The following is a 19,420-nucleotide window of genomic DNA, read 5'->3' as shown; positions in this document are numbered from 1 at the left end:
GCTGAAACCGAACCCAAGGACGGACCGTCAGCAGCCCAACCAGCTAACCCCGAATAAACCCTACTCCCAGTCTACGCCGCCCTCGCCATGGACGCCGGCGGCCACCTCCGTCCGGGCTCCTACCTGGGGGACGTCTCCGCTCTCTCCTTCCTCCCCTCCTCGCCCCGCCCTCTCCTCCTCGCCGGTACACTCCCCGCCTCCTCCCTCTTCCCATCCAATTGTGGCTCGCCCGCGCGGCTGGTGGAGCGTGCGTGTCTGCCTGAGTAGGCGGGTGATAACATCCACGACCTTCGCCTTGTGGCTGCAGGCACCGGATCGGAGCTTCTCGTGCACGAGGTGGGCGCTGCCAGGCTCGTCGCTGCGTTCCAAGTGTTCGACGGAGTGCGCGTCCACGGCATCGAGCTCCGGGGAGGAAGCCCCGATTGCTCTACCCACTCGCTCGCGGTGTTCGGTGAGAGGAGGGTGAAGCTATTCGCCCTCGGCTTACGTGTCAGTGCAGATGGCAGTGAAGTGGGCGAGCTGCGGCTGGAGCTGGAGCAGAGGCTCCCGGGGTTCGATCACTGGGTGCTCGACGCGCGTTTCCTGGAGGTGCCGCGCTTGGTTCTTGCTCTCACGGTGGAACTTTTCGATTTTACCTCACTGGTCGTGGCGGTTCCTGGTGCAGGTCGATGGGCTGCTTGCGATTGGTCTGAGTGACAATTCGGTAGCACTGTGGGATTTGAGCAACCGTGTGTTGGTTACCCGAGTGAAATCTCCAGGTTGGTTCAGCACCTCGGTGCTCCCTTGGTCCAAACGGCATGGTCTGTGCTAAATTCCTCTTTCATGATTGGTTATGAAGTTGCCTTCTGGATGCAGAGAAGTGCCTTCTGTATTCCATGAGGATGTGGGGAGACTCTGTTACAGAGCTTCTTGTGGCATCCGGAACCATTTTAAATGAGGTAAGCTTTCCAGGCTCTTGGCTGTTTCTGTTTTAGCTCCGCTTTAAATGTTCAAGGAAAATCTTAAACAATTTCCTAATTATCCGAATAGGGAAGTTCACATTTCATTATAAATAGCTCTTGATGTTAATATTCTTTCCCAGATTCTCATATGGAAATTGGCACCACAAAATCTTGGATCCTCTTTGTTACACTCGTATGAAGGGGATAACGAAATCATACATCTTGGTGATAATCAGTACATGACAGTCCATCTTGGTAGGCTGAAGGAACATGAAGGTTCAATATTCCGAATAGCTTGGTCCTCTGATGGATCAAAGTTTATGTCTGTTTCTGATGACCGTAGGTTGGTCTGTTTTGATTTTGGCTCCCACTGCCTGCATCAGGAATCTTTTTGTTTCATACGATTGCCTTTCATGATATTGTTGGCCCACTTAATTTTATTGCTGTGTGGCAGTGCTCGCTTGTGGATGCTGAGTTTCAAGTCACAAAGTTTTGTCAGTCAGACAGCCAGTCAAGACAGTGTTGAAATTATACCAAAACTCACGCTTTTTGGGCATAGTGCTAGGATATGGGATTGCTATGTTTCTGATTCTGTAAGTTGTCATACTTTATTCCCTCTCCTTTTGTAGATGATTTTTTCATCCTCATCATTTTTCAATGCTTTATATTTTTGTTGCTTGTATTTCCAGCACAGAAAAAGTGTCAATAAACCTTTTTCTCTTGAATGGGTTGTAATTATTTAAAATATCCAGTTGAACGTTTCTCTAGATCTCTTACTGTTTATAACTAAACTTTCCTTTTAGATAGTTATAACTGCTGGTGAGGATTGTTCTTGTTGCATTTGGGGAATGGATGGAAAGCTAATCAAGATGTTCAAAGAACACATGTAAGTTTGGAAGATGTAGTTTGTTAGATTGTAACTTGTGTAAAATTAGCATGCTGCTGTTTAATTATCTGGAATTCCAAGAAGTGTTTACTCTAAGTAGAAAATAATTCACTGTGCTACTGTAATCTACAGTGGCCGGGGAATATGGCGATGTTTATTTGACCCAAGCTCACTGCTTCTGGTCACTGCTGGGTTTGATTCAGCCATCAAAGTGCACCATCTATGCAATTCCATTTTTCATGACAAAGGGGAAGACAAATTAGTATCTGATGGTCTGAACTATGATTCTGAGATCTTCGTAGTATCTTCTCCTTCAGTTTTGGGGCGGTGTGGCCCCCTGGATAGGTGTGATGTACTTCTTTATGGTTCCACAATTTACATAATATCTCTATCTCTCATATTGTGACAGTGAAATTGTTTATTCATTGGTTCATCACAGCAAAAGCGAGTATGTACGTTGTCTACACTTTGCAGAAGAAAATGTTCTGTATGTTGCCACAAATAATGGATATCTGCATCATGCTGAACTCTCTAACATTGAGGATGTAAGATGGACTGAGATTATTCAGGTCACTGAGAAAGCACCAATTATCTGCATGGATGTCATGCCGATGTACTCAAACCTTTCTTTGAATAGGGAGGACGTAATTGCCCTTGGAGATGGCCGGGGAAATGTTACTATCGTCCGTTTAGCTAGTGGCAGCATTGAACCAAAAATGAACCTATCTTTTACCTGGCCAGCAGAAAAAGATAGGCAACTACTAGGAGTATACTGGTGCAAGTCACTCGAATGTAGGTCCGTGGATTGTTAAATTTCTAATTAAACATTTTAAATAGCAGCTAATCATTATTCTCATCAGATTTTCCTTCACTTGCAGTCACATTTTCACAGCTGATCCTAGGGGTGTGCTTAAGTTATGGAACATAAGAGATGCCCTGTTCTCAAGTGCGGATGTTATCAATGCACCTCAAAAGTGTTCACTTGTAGCAGTGTTTGAATCCTCCTTTGGGGCTCGAATCATGTGTTTAGATGCATCTCCTCGAGAGGAGGTATTGATTTTAAAGCCTGTTCGATTTCTAGTTGAAGACAAATCCATAAATTCTTATTGTTAGAATCCTTTGTGTGAACATTATATTTTAATATCTGGGATCACAGTGTTAATGTTTATATATCTAGGATTAGCGAACAGAAGAATGAAGATAATAAGGAGGCCTTTAGATTGTAAGATGTTGCTTGGAAGGTAGAACAGGGTGTTTCAGTCCCTGTGGGGAGACTGTAATACATCGTACCATTAACTGCTAATTAGCTGATTTTTTTCTCATAAAACTAACTAAAGATGTGACTATATGATATGTAATTTCTCTCTTTTTTCCCATGCAGATCCTTATAGCTGGTGATAAAAAGGGTAACATCACAGCCTTTCCTTTCCCTAAAATATTGGTACTGTATGACAGTTGTGTGATGCAACAGAAGATTCTTCCATGTGACCGTTTTAAAGGAGCTCATGGCATTTCTAGTGTCACAAGTGTTCATATAAAAGGCTCCACTTCCGATCATATTGAAATTCACACTGTATGTCCAGAATGTTATTGTTATTCATATTAGCAAAGTCATTGACTCATTCTGACCTATGCTCCCCATCCTTGAAATTTTATAGACTGGGGGAGATGGTTGCATTTGCTTCTTCAAGTATGGAAGAAATGTGCAAAAGATTGAATTTTTTGGAATGAGGCAAGTAAAAGAATTGGGCACCATTCAATCCATCTACACTAATCTTGCACCTGAGAGCCAATTGAGTACCTATGCAATAGGTTTCACTTCTGCAGATTTTATCATTTGGGACCTTGAGAATGAAACAAAGGTAACAGAACAACATGTACCATATGAATTGGCCAATCGGAACCAGCAGTTCAGCTAATCAATAGCACCAAACTTTTATCGTCTGTAGATGGCTCAAGTATCCTGTGGAGGTTGGCGGCGCCCTTATTCTTATTATCTTGGGACGGTCCCCGAGTATCAGAACTGCTTTGCCTTTGTAAAGGTTTGTGTTCTAAATTGCATTAGTAATGTTTTGTGGATTTTTTTTCTCAGCTGATGTTCTAGTGAAAGTTAACACACCTCATGAGAACTATTTCTTCCGTTCCAAAGCTTGCATGTGTTATATCTTCCATCGTTGCTTGTTACGAGGGGCTGGTAATTCTGAATTAGTCACAAGAGTGGCAACTTTAGTTTCCATCTCTTTGCATATTGAGGCTTAATCATGTCTCAACTCTAAAATGCTACAGACTAAGGCCTACTCACGTAACTTGTAGAAGGAACAATATTTTACATTTTATACCCTTTCCATCACATAGTTGAGTTTTGCCGTTGTTTGACTATATTTTGTGTTGCACATTTTTCATCGCATACTTAACGTTTTGCTGTTTTTGCCTTTCAAGCAGGATCATGATATTCACATTCACAGGCACTGGGCACCAACTCAAGATAGGAAATTACTCCCTCAAGTTCTCCAGTTGCAGTTTCATGGTAGAGAAGTGCACTCATTGTGCTTCATAGATCCAGCAAGTTATTCAAATCTTGAGAATAGCTCAGATCTGTTGATAGCAACAGGATGTGAAGATGGAACTGTGCGCCTTACAGGGTAAATAATTTGCTTCTTAAGTGATCAATTTGTAATCATATGTTCCATCTTTATACTGATGTAGTGACGTCCATTACAGATTATTGACTGGTAGTTCTGGAAGATGGCGTTCCTCAAAATTGCTAGGGGAGCATATTGGTGGGTCAGCTGTGCGAGCTACATGCTTCATCCCGAGGACCTACACAATAACAGATAAATCACATAACTACAGTCTGAACGACATTTCTGATAACATTGTGGTTGAAAACAAAGACAAGACTTTCTTACTCATATCTGTTGGATCAAAGCAAGTCCTGACTACTTGGATTTTGCAACCTAGGATAGAAAATGGACAAGTATGTCTGAATGGCTTAGATGCTGACTCCAAGCAAAGCTCCAAAAACTTGGAAAGTGGTGATTTGACCATGTCATTTCAATGGCTGACTACCCACATGCCACCAAAGATTGCCAGGAACAGGTTGAAAGCTGGCCATATAAAACAGAGTAGTGAGGAAGGAAACTCCTCCATTGTGCAGCCAAATCTGGGTGTTATGGATCACATGGAAAATGACTGGCGTTACCTTTCTGTTACAGCATTTCTTTTGAAACATCCGGTTCTCAGGTAGGATCCAATATTGTGATCCATGTGCTGCTTGCAGTACAGAATCTAGCTAGCATGGCCTTTGTTTCATTCTCTTGCATCCTGTAATCTCCCTTTTGTGGCAGGTTGACAGTATGCTTTGTTGTTGTTGCTTGCTCGGACGCAACAGTTGTGCTCCGTGCTCTTCTGTTGCCTTCTCGATTGTGGTACGCGTTCTGAATTTCTGAAACAAATTTCTAATTTGTAGTATTCTTGGCTGTATCTCTGAGCTGCTGCTTCGATTTTGTACAGGTTTGATGTTGCCTTGTTGGTTCCACAGGCATCACCAGTTCTGGTGCTGCGGCATATTATCATCAATGCTAGCCACTATAAAGGTCAGTTCTATTTTCTCCTCTCCTGTTGTGACATTGTTTTTATCTTAATGAAATTATCACTCTGATTTTCAGATGATGCTGGGGATAGATACCTTATTGTAAGTGGATCTACAGATGGTAGCATTACTTTCTGGAACCTGACAGAGACAGTTCATGGTTTTATGCAACTAATATCAGAGACGCAACCACACATGAGTATTGATTGTCAAATGCGTCCCAGGACAGGAAGAGGGAGCCAAGGCGGTCGTCGCCGGTGGAGATCACTGGCAAACCATTCTTTGAAGAAGAGAGATGGAGATATATCACCCCCTGATGGAAGCAACCTGAGTACCCCATATGCTGCTGAAAATTCATCTGAAACTTCTGGTGTGGATAACACTCAGAATGTAGTGCATGAAGGAAGCGATGTCTCAAATTCTGAGATTCCTTCAAGTACCCAGTCATGTGAGATACCTGAACTGAGGCCAATACAATTATTATCTAGTGTTCATCAGTCAGGCGTTAATTGTCTCCACATATCATACTCAACACCTGACAAGTCATACTGCATCATAAGTGGTGGGGATGATCAGGCTGTTCAGTGCTTCATCTTCACAGTAGGATCCCTAGAGAACCGCTCAACTACCACAACTAGGCTAAACTCGCATGACAATGGTATACTTAAAATTCTATATCAACATAAGGTCCCATCAGCTCATAGTGCTGCAGTTAAAGGTTTGTCACCATTCCAATCAATGTAGTTCATACGTTTGTACTTTTTCTTTCTGTTTCATTGGAGTTAAGCATATCTGCATATCCATGTTCTCGCTAGGAATCTGGACAGACGGTACCTGGGCTTTCTCTACTGGCCTTGATCAAAGAGTAAGATGCTGGAAGATAGGATCATCCGGCAAATTCACGGAATACTCCCATGCTATCATTAGTGTGCCTGAGCCTGAAACTCTAGACGTTTTCCAAGACCGGTGAGCCAGTCTTTAACAATGTGTGTGTCTACATCAATCTTTTGATGTTTCTGATTGTAGTGGTGGTTGTCTTTATCAGGGCAAAGACGAATTACCAGATTGCTGTTGCTGGGAGGGGCATGCAAATGGTTGAGTTTTCGCAACCTGAAGACGATTGACAAAGGTGGTGCAATTCTATGAAGTCGCATGGTTGCAGGGTGTCGCTGTGCTTGCATGGTATATCCGTATACCGTATATGTAGTTCTCTAGTGAGACGGATTCTGGTTGGAATTTTTGTTGGCGAGGCTTAAACGAACTGAGAAATCAACACGAGGGGATTTTTGCTCGTTCACAGGTTCTGGTTTGGGCTGGCTTATAATGTGTGCTAACATGTGACTCTAGCCCAATCGGTTTCAAAATTTCAATGCTGTAGAGAAGAGCCGTTTGTAACATTGCGCCCATTATAAACGGCTGAACCGAAAGCCGGCAAGCGCGCGCACCCGCTGCTCTCGATGTTTGCATTCAAAACTGAAGCAAAAACATCATCAGTGATAAAATAATTGGGTAACCAACAAGTTTGGATCGACTCAAAAAATTAATAAAATAAATTAGAATGGCATTCTGCGTAAATAATTTGAAAGAAAAAATAAACTAGAGTGGCATTCCATTGTAATTAATTATCTGACTAAAAAATACTATTGGATACCCACGTGTATCCTTAGATTTATCACTGGCAGCGAATGTCACATCCATATGCGTATACATCAATGGTTGGAGGTGTATGTGCTGAAGGGTAGATGAAAAATACATATGGTAGGTGAGATAGAGCTTGTGGTCATCAATACGTGGTTTTGCATTTTTGAGATAGAGCTTGTGGTCATCAATATGTGGTTTTGCATTTTTAGGTTTACTGTCGCGCTTGACGTGGTCTTTTCGATTGATGGGATATAAATGATATATACACTTGGAATCAATCAATGGTTACATGTAGAGAAAAGGAGGACTAAGATGGAGCATGTGGTTTTGTGCATGTGGTATGGCATTTGAGGTACTCATTTCGCTTGAGGTGCGTTGGTAGCCGTGACATGAGTCACCCAATCAAGTTGTGTTGTATAATAGAAGAGGACATGTCTGATTGAAGCAACAATTGTTTAAGTTAGGGACTTGATCATCACCGGACAATGAGATTTTACTGAGAATTATCTGATCGGTGTAAGTCTAATGAAATTAGTGTTCCTTTGAGCTCAACACAATAGTACCGATGCATGGAACTAATGTATTCTATACTACTAAATTGTATCCCGTAACGTGTCTACCCATGAAAGATTAGGTGGTGTGGTTTTCTATCACATTGCTTTATTTATGTAGTCTATGTTATATAAACAAGGATATGGCTATTCTAATCAGCCAATTATTCTCGCATAACATAACTTGTGATCCATCTTTAACTATAGAAATTTATACATAGCGTATATCTTGATGAATACAAAAGATTATACATATCTAGAAAAATTAAAAGAATTTAAAATTTGAAACAAAGTAAATATTCACTCAGAGTGCCATATATTATGTAATGATATTCAAAGGACGGTTTATAAAAACTTTATCGATCTATTTCCTTATCACATATTTGAAAAAAATGATCCATCAATTATATCTACTTTGATACTTAAATTTTGTTCTTTACGGTTTGCATGTAAACCCTCATAGCCAAGGGCAAGGAGTCCGCTGCTGGACGGAAGATCAAAGTCAACCCCAAATCTCCTGAAATCTCATGGCTTGTGTTTAAACTTCAACCCGACCAGCCACGCCAATTTTTTTCCTCTTCCTTGGCGGACGCAATAAACCTTCCAGAAACCAGCGAAAAAGCGCCCCCAATCCAGCACACGCACACCGCCGCCGGGGCAGACAGGCAGGCAGATCAGCCCCACCTCCCCGCCGTCCACCTTCGACGACCGCCGCGACCGAATCAAAACCGCTTCCTCCTCCTCCCCGCACCGCCTCCACGCGCGGAGGTGCCGATCCATTCCGCCGCCCCGCGGGGTTTTGCTCCCCCGTTCCGGGCGCCAGATCTCGCGCGCCGGTAAGCGGATCTGGGGTTTCTCTAGAAGGCGGCGGCGGGGACGGGGGCGGCCGGGGGACGAGGTGATGGCGCTCTCGGGGATGCGGGGGCTCTCGGTCTTCATCAGCGACATACGCAACTGCCACAACAAGGAGCAGGAGCGCCTCCGTGTCGACAAGGAGCTGGGCAACATCCGCACGCGGTTCAAAAATGAGAAGGTCACGCTTGTTCCCTTCCCTTTTCTTAGGGGTTTTGGTTTGATGCTGGTTGCTAGCTGCGAATGCATTTGCGTAATTGAGGGGGTGGGGCGCTGGTGATTTTGCTCGAAATGCCCTGCTGGACGATAATTGAAGAGCTGCGTGGTGCAGAATTGCTGCTTGGTAGTCACTAGTCAGTTCGGGCCTGGAGGTCCGCAGTGTAGTTTTGAGCCGTCCTAGTTTCAAACTGTTCGATGGCTGATAGAATTATACTTCGATGAACTATATCTTTTGGTCGCGTGGGCATTGCTGTCTATTGTCTCAAGTCTTAACTGTGACTACTTGCAACAGTCTGTCAAGGAGACCGACCATTTTGAATGATTTAGGGATCGTTTTCAACCATTTCAGCCTCTGGTTCAGTTTGTATTTAATGGAAACGGTTTCCAACTGTTCAATAATTAACTCACACCGCACCTGGTACGTTGGGATTCTCTTGGAAGTTAGGGTAGTGGGATCTAGGGTTTGCCAGTGTGCTTTTGAGCTACCTCTCCATTTACAGTTTCATGCAACTAGCTAATCTTCTACTTATGTTGGGATGAATATTTCTCATTCATATCGCTGAGGTCTCCTTTCTGCTCCTTTGACCATCATTTTTTCTAGTTACATGTTTAATTAAGAAGCTGTTTGTAAAACATTACATTAGCAGCATTTTTGTGAATAATTTTGGTCAAAATTTGACAAGTTATATTGTCTATATCCAAAAGAGAGATGTATTATAACAGCGTGATTACGGAATGTAAATTGTTGTTGTGACCTATGATATTAAAAGCCCAATAATAATTCTCTACGACATGATGTAACAGCATGTGTTTCTGGACAAGACTTGATGTTAAAGCATATGAAATGAAACTGCTGATAGACTTGCCATGTATAGATGTGCTCATATGCATGGATCTGCATTAGGGAGTTCTTTACTAAAATAAAATAGCACCACACTGTGCTAAACAACCTGAATTTTGTTGGGATATCAATCTCATCAGCTCATCCAGACTGCCGCATATGGAAAGACAGACAGATCCAATAACTTGTGTTCCTGTTTATGACAACACACTTGTGTTTCCCTCAATGCATCAACTATTATATGGACCATAGTAGGCAGTTCCTGATAACCTAGTGTAGAATGCCAAAGAAACATCTCCATTCAAGATAAAACTTCAATCACCAAGCCTTGCTTTCCCTGGGATTTATGGCGTTAAAACATGCTGTTGTAGGCTTGCAATCCTGCCCTTAATTGCCTGAAAACCCCAAATCATCGACAAAAGTTTGCAACCGTGCTATAAATCACTGTGTTTTCTTACCTTGCAGGGCTTATCACCATATGAGAAGAAAAAGTACGTGTGGAAAATGCTTTACATTTATATGCTGGGTTATGATGTTGATTTTGGGCATATGGAAACTGTTTCTTTGATATCTGCACCAAAGTATCCTGAGAAGCAGGTAAAACATGTAGTTATGATATCGTTAGTCATAGCACTCTTTCTCAAAATATTTGTTTTAGTTGTTTCTTGATTGCTATCCTTTGACACATGCTGCAGGTTGGCTATATCGTGACATCTTGCTTACTGAATGAGAATAATGATTTCCTAAGGATGGTAATAAATACAGTACGGAATGACATAATAGGACGAAATGAGACTTTCCAGTGCTTAGCATTGACAATGGTATGCCATCCTGTCTTATCCTACTCTAATTTTTCTGCAGGCTTGGTCCTAGCTTCCTTTTCGAACTATCAAATACTCCCTCCATTTTTAAATATACGATGTTTAGGACAAGCTAACTAGTTTAAATGTCATATTTAAAAACAGAAGGAACGAATTTGATCTAGAAATAGCACTTGTGTCTCAATGCGTTCAGTACATCAAATTGGTGCCACCATCATTAGGGGAGCAACCGAAACCTGCAAGTATGCCAAAATTGTAGAGCATGCTTTTAAGGCTTCTACTTTACTGATTTCATTTCTGTAATTTGGACACCTTTAGTTTATTACCTTTTTGTTGTAATTTAATGGCTTCAACTTCATAATTATTTTATGACTTGGCCTTTTTCTTTGCATGCGTTGGTTATATACGATGATCTACGTAAACAGGCGGTGGCATATGGACAAATGTCATTATTGTTACATTAGCACATTGCATGCCTTCTTGCTAGTAGCTACCACATTTGACATTTATATGCTGGACTTGATAGTTTAGTTCTTATCTGATTCTCCTGCACAATTAGCACCATTCTGTGTCCACTATGTGTTATATCTTTTACTGAAATATTTTTCAGGTAGGTAACATTGGTGGGAAAGAATTTTCTGAGTCACTAGCCCCAGATGTCCAGAAACTTCTTGTGAGTGGATGTTCTATTGCTTATATTCCTCTTTCACTGTTTTGTGAATGATTCTATTAATGAAACATCTTATGTTGTCAGATTTCAAGTAGCTGCCGTCCTGTTGTCAGAAAGAAGGCTGCTCTATGCCTTCTGCGGCTTTATAGGAAGAATCCTGATGTTGTGAATATTGATGGCTGGTAGTAATATTATAGAATATAGAAGTGTTACATTATACTCTACCTAATATAATATGCTAATTGGATTCTGCATATCAGGGCTGATCGAATGGCACAACTTCTAGATGAGCGCGACCTAGGTGTGCTGACATCTGTCATGAGCCTTTTTGTTTCATTAGTATCCAACAATGCTGAAGCATATTGGAATTGCCTTCCAAAATGTGTAAGAATACTGGAGAGGTTAGCAAGAAATCAAGATATTCCACAAGAATACACTTACTACGGAATCCCATCTCCTTGGCTTCAGGTACTTTCCTTTCTCGTGCCATCATTCATTCATCGGGTTTTATTTATCAGTAAAGTTAGGCCAAATCTGTTTTTGATTAGTGGACATTAAACGGATACCTTCTATTATGCTTGACCAATAACAACAGTGAATTTGTGAGCGGTGACATGTAAATAGCAACAAAAGTGACTAGTTATGGGTATAGTTTAATGGTTGCTACAAGTTTGTAACACTGAAGCTACTTAGGCAAGTTGTGATGTAAGGCTACGTTTTAGAGGTTTACAAGTCTGAAATCCTACATATTCTGTACTGTGTATAAAAAGTAAGCAGCCGTAAGGAATTACTACTGAAACTAAACAGTTGGAGTTGCTATTGTTAGAATGCCTATTCCTTTTCTTTTTCATTGGAGATAGAACCTTTTTCTGAAGGGTAGTTTTAGGCTGTGCACGGCCATGGCAGAAACACACAACTTTGAAATTATAGAGATATTTCCTTTACGAATTTGAATTTACATGCACCGGTTACTTCTTCATGTGCGTGTTGAAGCCTTGAAGGAAAATATGTATATCTGCTGTGTGTATAGATGGAAATGGTCCTCACCTTCAACTAAGCATAAATTTTTATCTTCACAGGTTAAGACAATGAGAGCTCTTCAGTACTTCCCTACCATTGAAGATCCCAATGCAAGACGAGCTTTGTTTGAGGTACAACGTTTTACTTTAAAAGTTGTACTCACCTGTACAAACATTTGTGAACTATAATGATATTCTTGTCATTCTTTAGGTTTTACAGCGCATTTTGATGGGCACTGATGTTGTTAAAAACGTTAACAAGAACAATGCCTCACATGCTGTTCTCTTTGAAGCTCTTGCTCTGGTGAGTTTATGCTGACTTTATGAACGTCTAATTATATTTATTTCTAGCAATTTGGCCTTGCATTTTTCTTTCTGCAGAAATTTATGCTTCACTTTACCAGTTTAAAATTGATAGCCTAGTGTCTTACTTCTTTTTCTTTAATAAAGTCTATTTGCATGTATTTTATTTCCTTACAGGTCATGCATCTGGATGCTGAAAAGGAGATGATGTCACAGTGTGTGGCTCTTCTTGGGAAGTTCATTGCAGTCCGGGAACCAAATATTCGGTATCTTGGTCTGGTAATTGCATGCCTGTTTAACATTTACTTGATTTATGCCTTATTGGCAGTCTTGCATCCACATGAAGCTGTGCAACTGGAAAATTTAGCATATTGAGACAGTAATTTATCTATCTTCGCAGGAAAACATGACTAGGATGCTGCTAGTAACAGATGTGCAGGACATCATCAAAAGGCACCAGGCTCAGATCATTACATCTTTGAAGGATCCAGATATCAGGTTTGAGTCTCTTCCAGTCTGTAATTTTCCTATACTTCTCAAAGAATTGAATGGATAATATGAGCATCCTGACATTTCTCACTAGGGTGTACCAAAACTATCTAGGATGGCTTCTACATAAACTCCACACCTTTAGTTCCGAGTACAACAATACCTTTTAGTCCCGATCAAGTTTGGCTAGGATAGAGATGGAAGTGCATAAGAATTACAAATACATTTATAGTTCCAAATTAACCACTTAAATGCATTTTCATTATTTTTAATTGCAACTGTGGATCCAATCATTCATTTGTAGGTGTAGTGTAGTAAAGTACTCCATCAATTATCTTGTATTTATCATCCTAGAGTGTCTGATGTCACCTGCAATCTCTTGCATGGAGTGACTATCGATGGTAGTAAAGGTCAAACACTAAGAATAAACAGTGCTAAATATTTTCAAGTTTGCTGTAATAATCTGTGTACATTCACCTTTGCTGCAACTTCATATTTGTATGATACTTTATTGCAGCATTAGACGAAGGGCTCTTGATTTACTATATGGCATGTGTGATGTTACAAATGCGAAAGAAATTGTTGAGGAGTTGTTGCAGGTAACTAATCTTGTGAGAGTGGTCCTGTTGTGGATTCATTCATGTGGTTTCTTAGATTGAATGTTTTCTTTTTCCTGCACAGTATCTTAACACAGCTGAATTTGCAATGCGTGAAGAGCTCTCTCTGAAGGCAGCTATTCTTGCGGAGAAGTTTGCTCCAGATCTTTCATGGTAATATTTTGATGACAAGATCAGACCAGTTTTCCAGTTAGTATGTTGCAAATTGTCATTTACGTCTGATATATGTGGCAGTTGAAATCACGTAATTACATGTTAGAAGTTAGTACATTTTGTGCCTTGAATATTCTCAGCTTCTATTTTAGAACTTTAGTAGATAGAAATGTTTCATTTTACTGCCCTGTAAATATAAACAATTTTAGCTTTTGGCACGATAATTGAGGCACAACATGAAATGACTTCGATGTCCTCATTTATCCCCACATTTTACCTTCTTTTGTCTTATGTTTAAGAAGCAAAGTGATCAGGAAAGAGGCCACATTTATTTATTAGAAGTTTAGAACACGAGCACCATTCAATCATGAAAAACTAGGAAAATAATGGTTAAGATTTGAAATTCTTAGCTGCAGAATGAGCTAGGGTGTTGCATGTCTGAAGAAGAATTTACCTGCTTAGTGAATTGTAATGGGTTTGTACTTTCCTTCACAATTTGGGTACATCGTTTCCTGTCACTGTGACATACCTAACATGCTACCTTTTGTGGGGTTTTATACTCCCAACTTTATTGGGATTAGAAGATTTTTATTGTTATTGATGTTGTTGGTGTTATTGAGGTATTTTGCTAGCCAAGACTAGAAGTATTTAATGCCATCAAGTTCAGCCTTTTACTGTGCCCATAGCTGTGCAATGACCAACCTGTTATTTAATTACTAGATTTTGACATTTCATGCAGGGTAGGGTAACAACTGTAGCAAATTGTTTCATTAGTTGATGTGCATTTTGGTTTGTGAATTTCATATCCTTAAAGTTTGTGCTATATCTAAATTGTATTTGTGCAGGTATGTTGATGTTATTCTTCAGCTTATAGATAAAGCAGGAGATTTTGTAAGTGATGATATATGGTATCGAGTGGTACAATTTGTCACCAACAATGAAGATTTGCAGGTTGGCTTATATATCGAGTTGCATGAAATCTTCTCCTTTTTGTTTGGCAAATTCATGATTTGATTTTGCAATTTTATCAGCCATACGCTGCAGCAAAGGCGAGGGAATATCTTGATAAGCCTGCTATTCATGAGACAATGGTCAAGGTATTTTCTTTTATCAGTTCAAGTTGTATTATGAAGAATTACAGGGCTACTAGATATTAATTTTCAATGGAACCTGGTATACACTCCTTAGTACGATATATGCCTACCTTTATTTTGGATACATATTTCGGTTACATGAAATTGCCTTGATCAAACTGGAACCTTTGTTCTATCTTTTATTTATTTACAAAAATGGACAGAAATCTGTCTGCCATCTTGTTACACCTCCTATTTGTACCCGCACATTTTCTTTCTTGCATTAAATTATCCTTCTTTCTCACTGATACAGGTCAGTGCTTACCTTCTTGGGGAGTATGGCCATCTTTTGGCCCGGAGACCTGGTTGTAGCCCTAAGGAATTGTTTGCTATTATAAATGATAAACTTCCGACAGTATCGTAAGTTGTGAACTTGAGTAACTTGTTTGTCATTTTCTATCCTGTTGTAATGTATGCACTATCAATTTCTCCTCAGGACAAGTACTGTTGCCATTCTTCTCTCAACCTATGCCAAGATATTGATGCACAATCAACCTCCTGATGTTGGATTGCAGCAACAAATCCTCACAATATTTAAAAAGTAATAAATGATTGTTCCAGTTCCAGCTTAATGATGTGCTACCACATTTTGTGTTGTTAAACTTTTGTTTCTCTTGCTTACATTATATTCTAGGTACGAGAGCTATATTGATGTTGAAATACAACAGAGAGCAGTTGAATATTTTGAACTAAGCAGGAAAGGCTCTGCTTTGGCAGATGTGTTGGCCGAAATGCCGAAATTCCCTGAACGTGAGGTAACATACACTACCGACTATTCTTGTAGGCAGTTAGGGCCCAGTAACCTAACATTTTTTTTTCTATTATTATTGAAAGACGCAGCTCTCCTGCGGGTTCAAGAACAATAAAACTTGCACTGCCAACTATCACCTCCATAGTTATATTTTGATGGGATACACTTATATTTTGGTCAATTTATTCCATTGAGAAGGGTTTTTTTTTTATAACTATGGGTTTACTTGTTAAATGTAGTCTGCTTTACTGAAGAAGGCTGAAGATGCTGAAGTTGACACAGCCGAGCAGAGTGCTATAAAGCTACGAAGTCAGCAGCAAACTTCCAGTGCTCTTGTCGTAGCTGATCACCCCTCTGCAAATGGATCAACACCAGCAGCTAATCATCTCACTCTTGTGAAGATGCCAAGCCAAACTGTTTCTGATATTCAGGAGAGCAGTGCTACTTATGAAGAAGCTCCCAACCCACCTGTTGAAGCTCCTAAAGAAAATGGTCCTGTTGAAGTTGAGAGCAATGCCACAAACGTTACTGATATCAATAATGAGATTAAAGTTGAACCTCCTTCGACATCCCGTTCTACTTCTCCTGCAGACCTCCTAGCAGATCTTTTGGGTCCTCTTGCAATAGAGGCCCCTCCTGCTGTAGAGCAACATCCTGCCCAAGGATTAGACGCTAATCAAAGTCCAGTAGGTGACTTGGCACTAGCTACCCTTGAGGACCAGTCCAACTCAGTTCAGGTATTAGTGTATTCCTATTTCCTTTGGCTGTATGCTAATTGAGTGCCGTCTTAAGTCGAACTATATCTCTTCAATTGACACCTGTGAACTGAAATATGCTTTATACAGCCAATTGTCAATGTTGAGGAGAAGTTTCATATATTGTGCACAAAAGATAGTGGAGTGCTGTATGAGGATCCTCACATTCAGGTTTTCATAAATAGATTTTGTTCCCTTACTTCCTATAGCTGTACCTTTTTTTAATCCTCATGTTGCATATCTGCCTTGCCATAACTCTAACACAAACTTTCTTTTCCTCCTGGATGTTGTTTCTAGGTTGGTTTGAAAGCGGAATGGCGTGCTCATCATGGCCGTCTTGTTCTTTTCCTGGGGAACAAAAACACTTCACCCCTTATGTCAGTGCGGGCTCTGATTTTGCCTCCTAGTCATTTAAAAATGGAGCTCTCGTCAGTTCCAGATACTATCCCTCCAAGAGCTCAGGTATTATTTGATGCAGTATAATGTTTTTGCACCTTTAATGTTTTCTTCCATGTCTTATTCAATTCTCTTTTGTTTTCTGTAGGTGCAAGTTCCACTTGAGATTGCGAATCTTCGTGCAAGTAGAGATGTTGCTGTTCTTGATTTCTCATACACGTTTGGAACTGCACTGGTGATTCTTATATGCAATTATATTTTTTCCCTTAGTGTCCCAATGCTCACCAGTTTCCTCTTTTCCTCACAAGGTAATAATGCTTTCTTTGTTTTGTTTATGCAGGTGGATGCCAAACTTCGACTCCCTGTTGTATTGAATAAATTTTTGCAACCTATAACTCTTACCCCTGATGAATTTTTCCCCCAGTGGAAAGCACTGACTGTTCATTCGCTGAAGGTTCAAGAAGTGGTAAGGCCTCAATTGTACTGTGGAGGATAAGCCGAGTTAAAAAGTGGTCTTCGGTGTCATGTGGGAAATGAAAGAATCTCATTACGATTATTGCGTTGAGTGTTTATTGGAAGAATCTTTCTAATGGCCATATTGTTATGTCAACAAACAGGTAAAAGGTGTGAAACCGATGCCTCTTCCTGAGATGGCTAATCTTTTCATGAGCCTTCACTTGGCGGTCGCTCCTGGACTTGTATGTTATGTGATATTTGTCTCCTTAATTTGAGCCTTTGTTTTTTCAAACTATTGAAGTTCCTGTTCTTTTTAGGATAACAACCCGAACAATCTGGTTGCGTGCACCACATTTTTTTCTGAAGCAACACGTGCGATGCTTTGTCTGGTAAGCATGATGGTTGACTGCGCTTTATATTCTTGGTGTTTGTACCATGGTAATTTTCCTTCCGTATCGAATTACATTTTTAGAATGCAAATAGATTGCTGCCTGATATTCTTTTGGAGCTATTATGGTATTGATCCATTTTACTAATTGAACCCCAACTGAACTCCAATGCATCCTTCACCCAATATTGTTATACCAGTTCAACCATATTCTACGATTGAGTCGAGCTGACTCATATGGGTACCACTTGTAACTGGCGAGCACAATACGATTAGATTTGAAACCAACTCTGTTCAGAATACACGCTGGTTCAACCCTAGCAAATTTTCTTTAGGGTTCTTTTTTCCGGCTAGTGTAAATGTTCAGTTGGATCCAGGGTAGCATGAACTGTGAAGACAGCAGTATCTTAATGATTTTTCTAGCTTCTGCTTACAAGTGATGTATGCTTGTATGATGCTGTCCTTTGTACTGGTCAGCAGAGCACAGTAGAACAATGGATACAGTCACTGCACATTAGCCAAAGATCAGCCTTAGGAAAGTGCTGTGCCTGAGCCTTATGTCGGATGTATCTAAGCCTGAGTCTTTGCTAAGTCTATCTTTTTTACTTGCAAATGTTTCGTGCATGCATTTGTGTATATTAACTGTTTTTATCCCTTGGGGAAGACTTTTTTTGGACAGGATGTTAAATTTTGCCGCTTATCTTTGACTCTTTGCAGATAAGAGTTGAAACAGATCCACAAGACAGGACTCAACTCCGGCTAACAGTTGCATCTGGCGACCAATATTTGACATTCGAGTATAAGCTTGCTCCATCATCTCGTAAATAATAGTTTCTTGCTAATGGGAATGGAAAAGTTGATTCAAAGATTTTGCTAAACAGGTTGAAGGAATTCATCAAGGAGCATTTGATCCATATCCCAAGGACTCAGGCAGCCCCACCTGCCGCGGTACAGCCACAATTGCCTGCTGCAGCACCTGCCACATACAATGACCCTGGTGCCATGCTTGCTGGATTGCTATGAGAATGAGAAGTAAAAGCAACACAATGACGTTTTGATGTACATGACAGTTGTTTAATATGAGGATCTAACATCTCCACAAGCATCTTGCTGGCAAGACAACACGTGGAACAACGAAAGGGCTGGCGGAGTAGTCTTGAGCGGATTCTTCAGCGGGAAAGTGCTAGATTCTTTTGGGCCTGTTGCAAGGCCCCTCCATGGAGCAGTTGCTATATTGTGTAATCTTAATTTGTTGTTTGTCATTGTCATCCCATCCCCTTTTGCCCCATTTGTATAACTTGATTGCCCAGGTCTGGTGGTGAATATCAGTAGTTTTGTGTGTTTATATAAGGTGTTAGATTTTCCACCAAGCCGATTGTAAAGTTGCCTTGATGCGCATTGCATTACAGTTTGTACCAATAAGGTTGGAAACTTGGAATAGGGAAAGGAAATTAATAGGTTTTGTTTTGTGCATGGGGTGTGTGTGTGGTTGCATAGCTTTAATCCTTCCTTTGGACTATCTGAATGATCAGGTCACCACATTGGGTTTCCTGTTCCTTTATGCTGCCTCATCCTTGGCAGCGCCACTGCCTCATCCGGGTGCTCTCTCGCTCCGTGGCATCGAGAACTCTTTTAAGTGTGGGGTGTAAGCCTGGTGCTGCCACTGCTTCTATGTGCGCTCTGTAGGTCTGTGCGCTTGCATATTTCCTGTTCCTTTATGCTCGTGTGTAGATGGCGAAATTCGCGATTGTTTAATAATCAATCTGGTGGTACATATTCTATATTCTAATTTTCAGTGATTCGTACCAGTATGAGATGTCAGGGGTTTTGGATATCCAATGGGCAGGTTGGCGCCGGAGGTTTGTTGAAGTTGGTGGAGGGGATTCTTGACATTTGTGGTGTATCTGCTGCTGGTGGACAATCTGGGCGGCACGTTCGTCAACGGG

The 19,420-nt window shown here is 40.7% G+C and overlaps 2 protein-coding genes across 4 annotated transcripts; both read left to right on the top strand.

The window, feature by feature from the left end:
• Window positions 1-26: 26 nt before the first annotated feature.
• LOC112876464 (WD repeat-containing protein 6) lies at window positions 27-6,716 on the top strand. 3 transcript variants are annotated; one of them, XR_003225327.1, is made up of 20 exons: window positions 27-184; window positions 308-588; window positions 665-758; window positions 856-938; window positions 1,082-1,284; window positions 1,396-1,534; window positions 1,745-1,827; window positions 1,960-2,172; window positions 2,267-2,623; window positions 2,706-2,877; window positions 3,209-3,400; window positions 3,486-3,689; window positions 3,777-3,869; window positions 4,270-4,469; window positions 4,549-5,070; window positions 5,175-5,255; window positions 5,341-5,423; window positions 5,496-5,521; window positions 5,644-6,137; window positions 6,235-6,385. XR_003225327.1 is itself a non-coding variant. In XM_025940584.1 (20 exons), exons 1-20 carry the CDS (start codon window positions 88-90, stop codon window positions 6,541-6,543), a joined length of 3,969 nt encoding a protein of 1,322 aa, XP_025796369.1. In that variant the 5' UTR covers window positions 27-87; the 3' UTR covers window positions 6,544-6,716. The 3 variants fall into 3 exon arrangements, 2 of the variants coding, with proteins under 2 accessions (XP_025796369.1, XP_025796370.1); XM_025940584.1 differs by adding an exon at window positions 6,465-6,716 and having other exon boundaries at window positions 5,496-6,137; XM_025940585.1 differs by lacking the exons at window positions 27-184; window positions 308-588; window positions 1,082-1,284 and adding an exon at window positions 6,465-6,716 and having other exon boundaries at window positions 725-758; window positions 5,496-6,137.
• Window positions 6,717-8,159: 1,443 nt separating this feature from the next.
• LOC112874845 (AP-2 complex subunit alpha-2-like) lies at window positions 8,160-18,947 on the top strand. Its single transcript, XM_025938405.1, has 26 exons — window positions 8,160-8,644; window positions 9,989-10,120; window positions 10,219-10,344; window positions 10,955-11,017; window positions 11,099-11,196; window positions 11,275-11,482; window positions 12,094-12,165; window positions 12,245-12,337; window positions 12,514-12,615; window positions 12,737-12,834; window positions 13,343-13,424; window positions 13,507-13,595; window positions 14,441-14,546; window positions 14,627-14,692; window positions 14,982-15,088; window positions 15,165-15,269; window positions 15,363-15,483; window positions 15,719-16,216; window positions 16,325-16,405; window positions 16,532-16,696; window positions 16,779-16,865; window positions 16,971-17,096; window positions 17,248-17,328; window positions 17,404-17,475; window positions 18,192-18,271; window positions 18,356-18,947. The coding sequence occupies exons 1-26, from the start codon at window positions 8,513-8,515 to the stop codon at window positions 18,495-18,497; spliced, it is 3,132 nt and encodes a 1,043-aa protein (XP_025794190.1). The 5' UTR covers window positions 8,160-8,512; the 3' UTR covers window positions 18,498-18,947.
• The last annotated feature ends 473 nt before the right edge of the window (window positions 18,948-19,420 follow it).

This window comes from Panicum hallii, chromosome 9 (genome assembly GCF_002211085.1).
Source record: "Panicum hallii strain FIL2 chromosome 9, PHallii_v3.1, whole genome shotgun sequence".
NCBI lineage: Eukaryota > Viridiplantae > Streptophyta > Magnoliopsida > Poales > Poaceae > Panicum > Panicum hallii.
This window is presented reverse-complemented; position numbering and strand designations above follow the sequence as displayed.

What these genes read in the sequence shown, in the direction of transcription:
- LOC112876464 (XM_025940584.1), top strand. Translation starts at nt 88, where the DNA reads ATGGACGCCGGCGGCCACCTCCGTCCGGGCTCCTACCTGGGGGACGTC. An exon ending in CTGTTGCCTTCTCGATTGTG is followed by an intron (nt 5,256 to 5,340) that starts GTACGCGTTCTG and finishes GATTTTGTACAG; the next exon opens with GTTTGATGTTGCCTTGTTGG. An exon ending in TCATAGTGCTGCAGTTAAAG is followed by an intron (nt 6,138 to 6,234) that starts GTTTGTCACCAT and finishes TGTTCTCGCTAG; the next exon opens with GAATCTGGACAGACGGTACC.
- LOC112874845 (XM_025938405.1), top strand. Translation starts at nt 8,513, where the DNA reads ATGGCGCTCTCGGGGATGCGGGGGCTCTCGGTCTTCATCAGCGACATA. An exon ending in CAAGACGAGCTTTGTTTGAG is followed by an intron (nt 12,166 to 12,244) that starts GTACAACGTTTT and finishes GTCATTCTTTAG; the next exon opens with GTTTTACAGCGCATTTTGAT. An exon ending in TCTTTGAAGCTCTTGCTCTG is followed by an intron (nt 12,338 to 12,513) that starts GTGAGTTTATGC and finishes ATTTCCTTACAG; the next exon opens with GTCATGCATCTGGATGCTGA.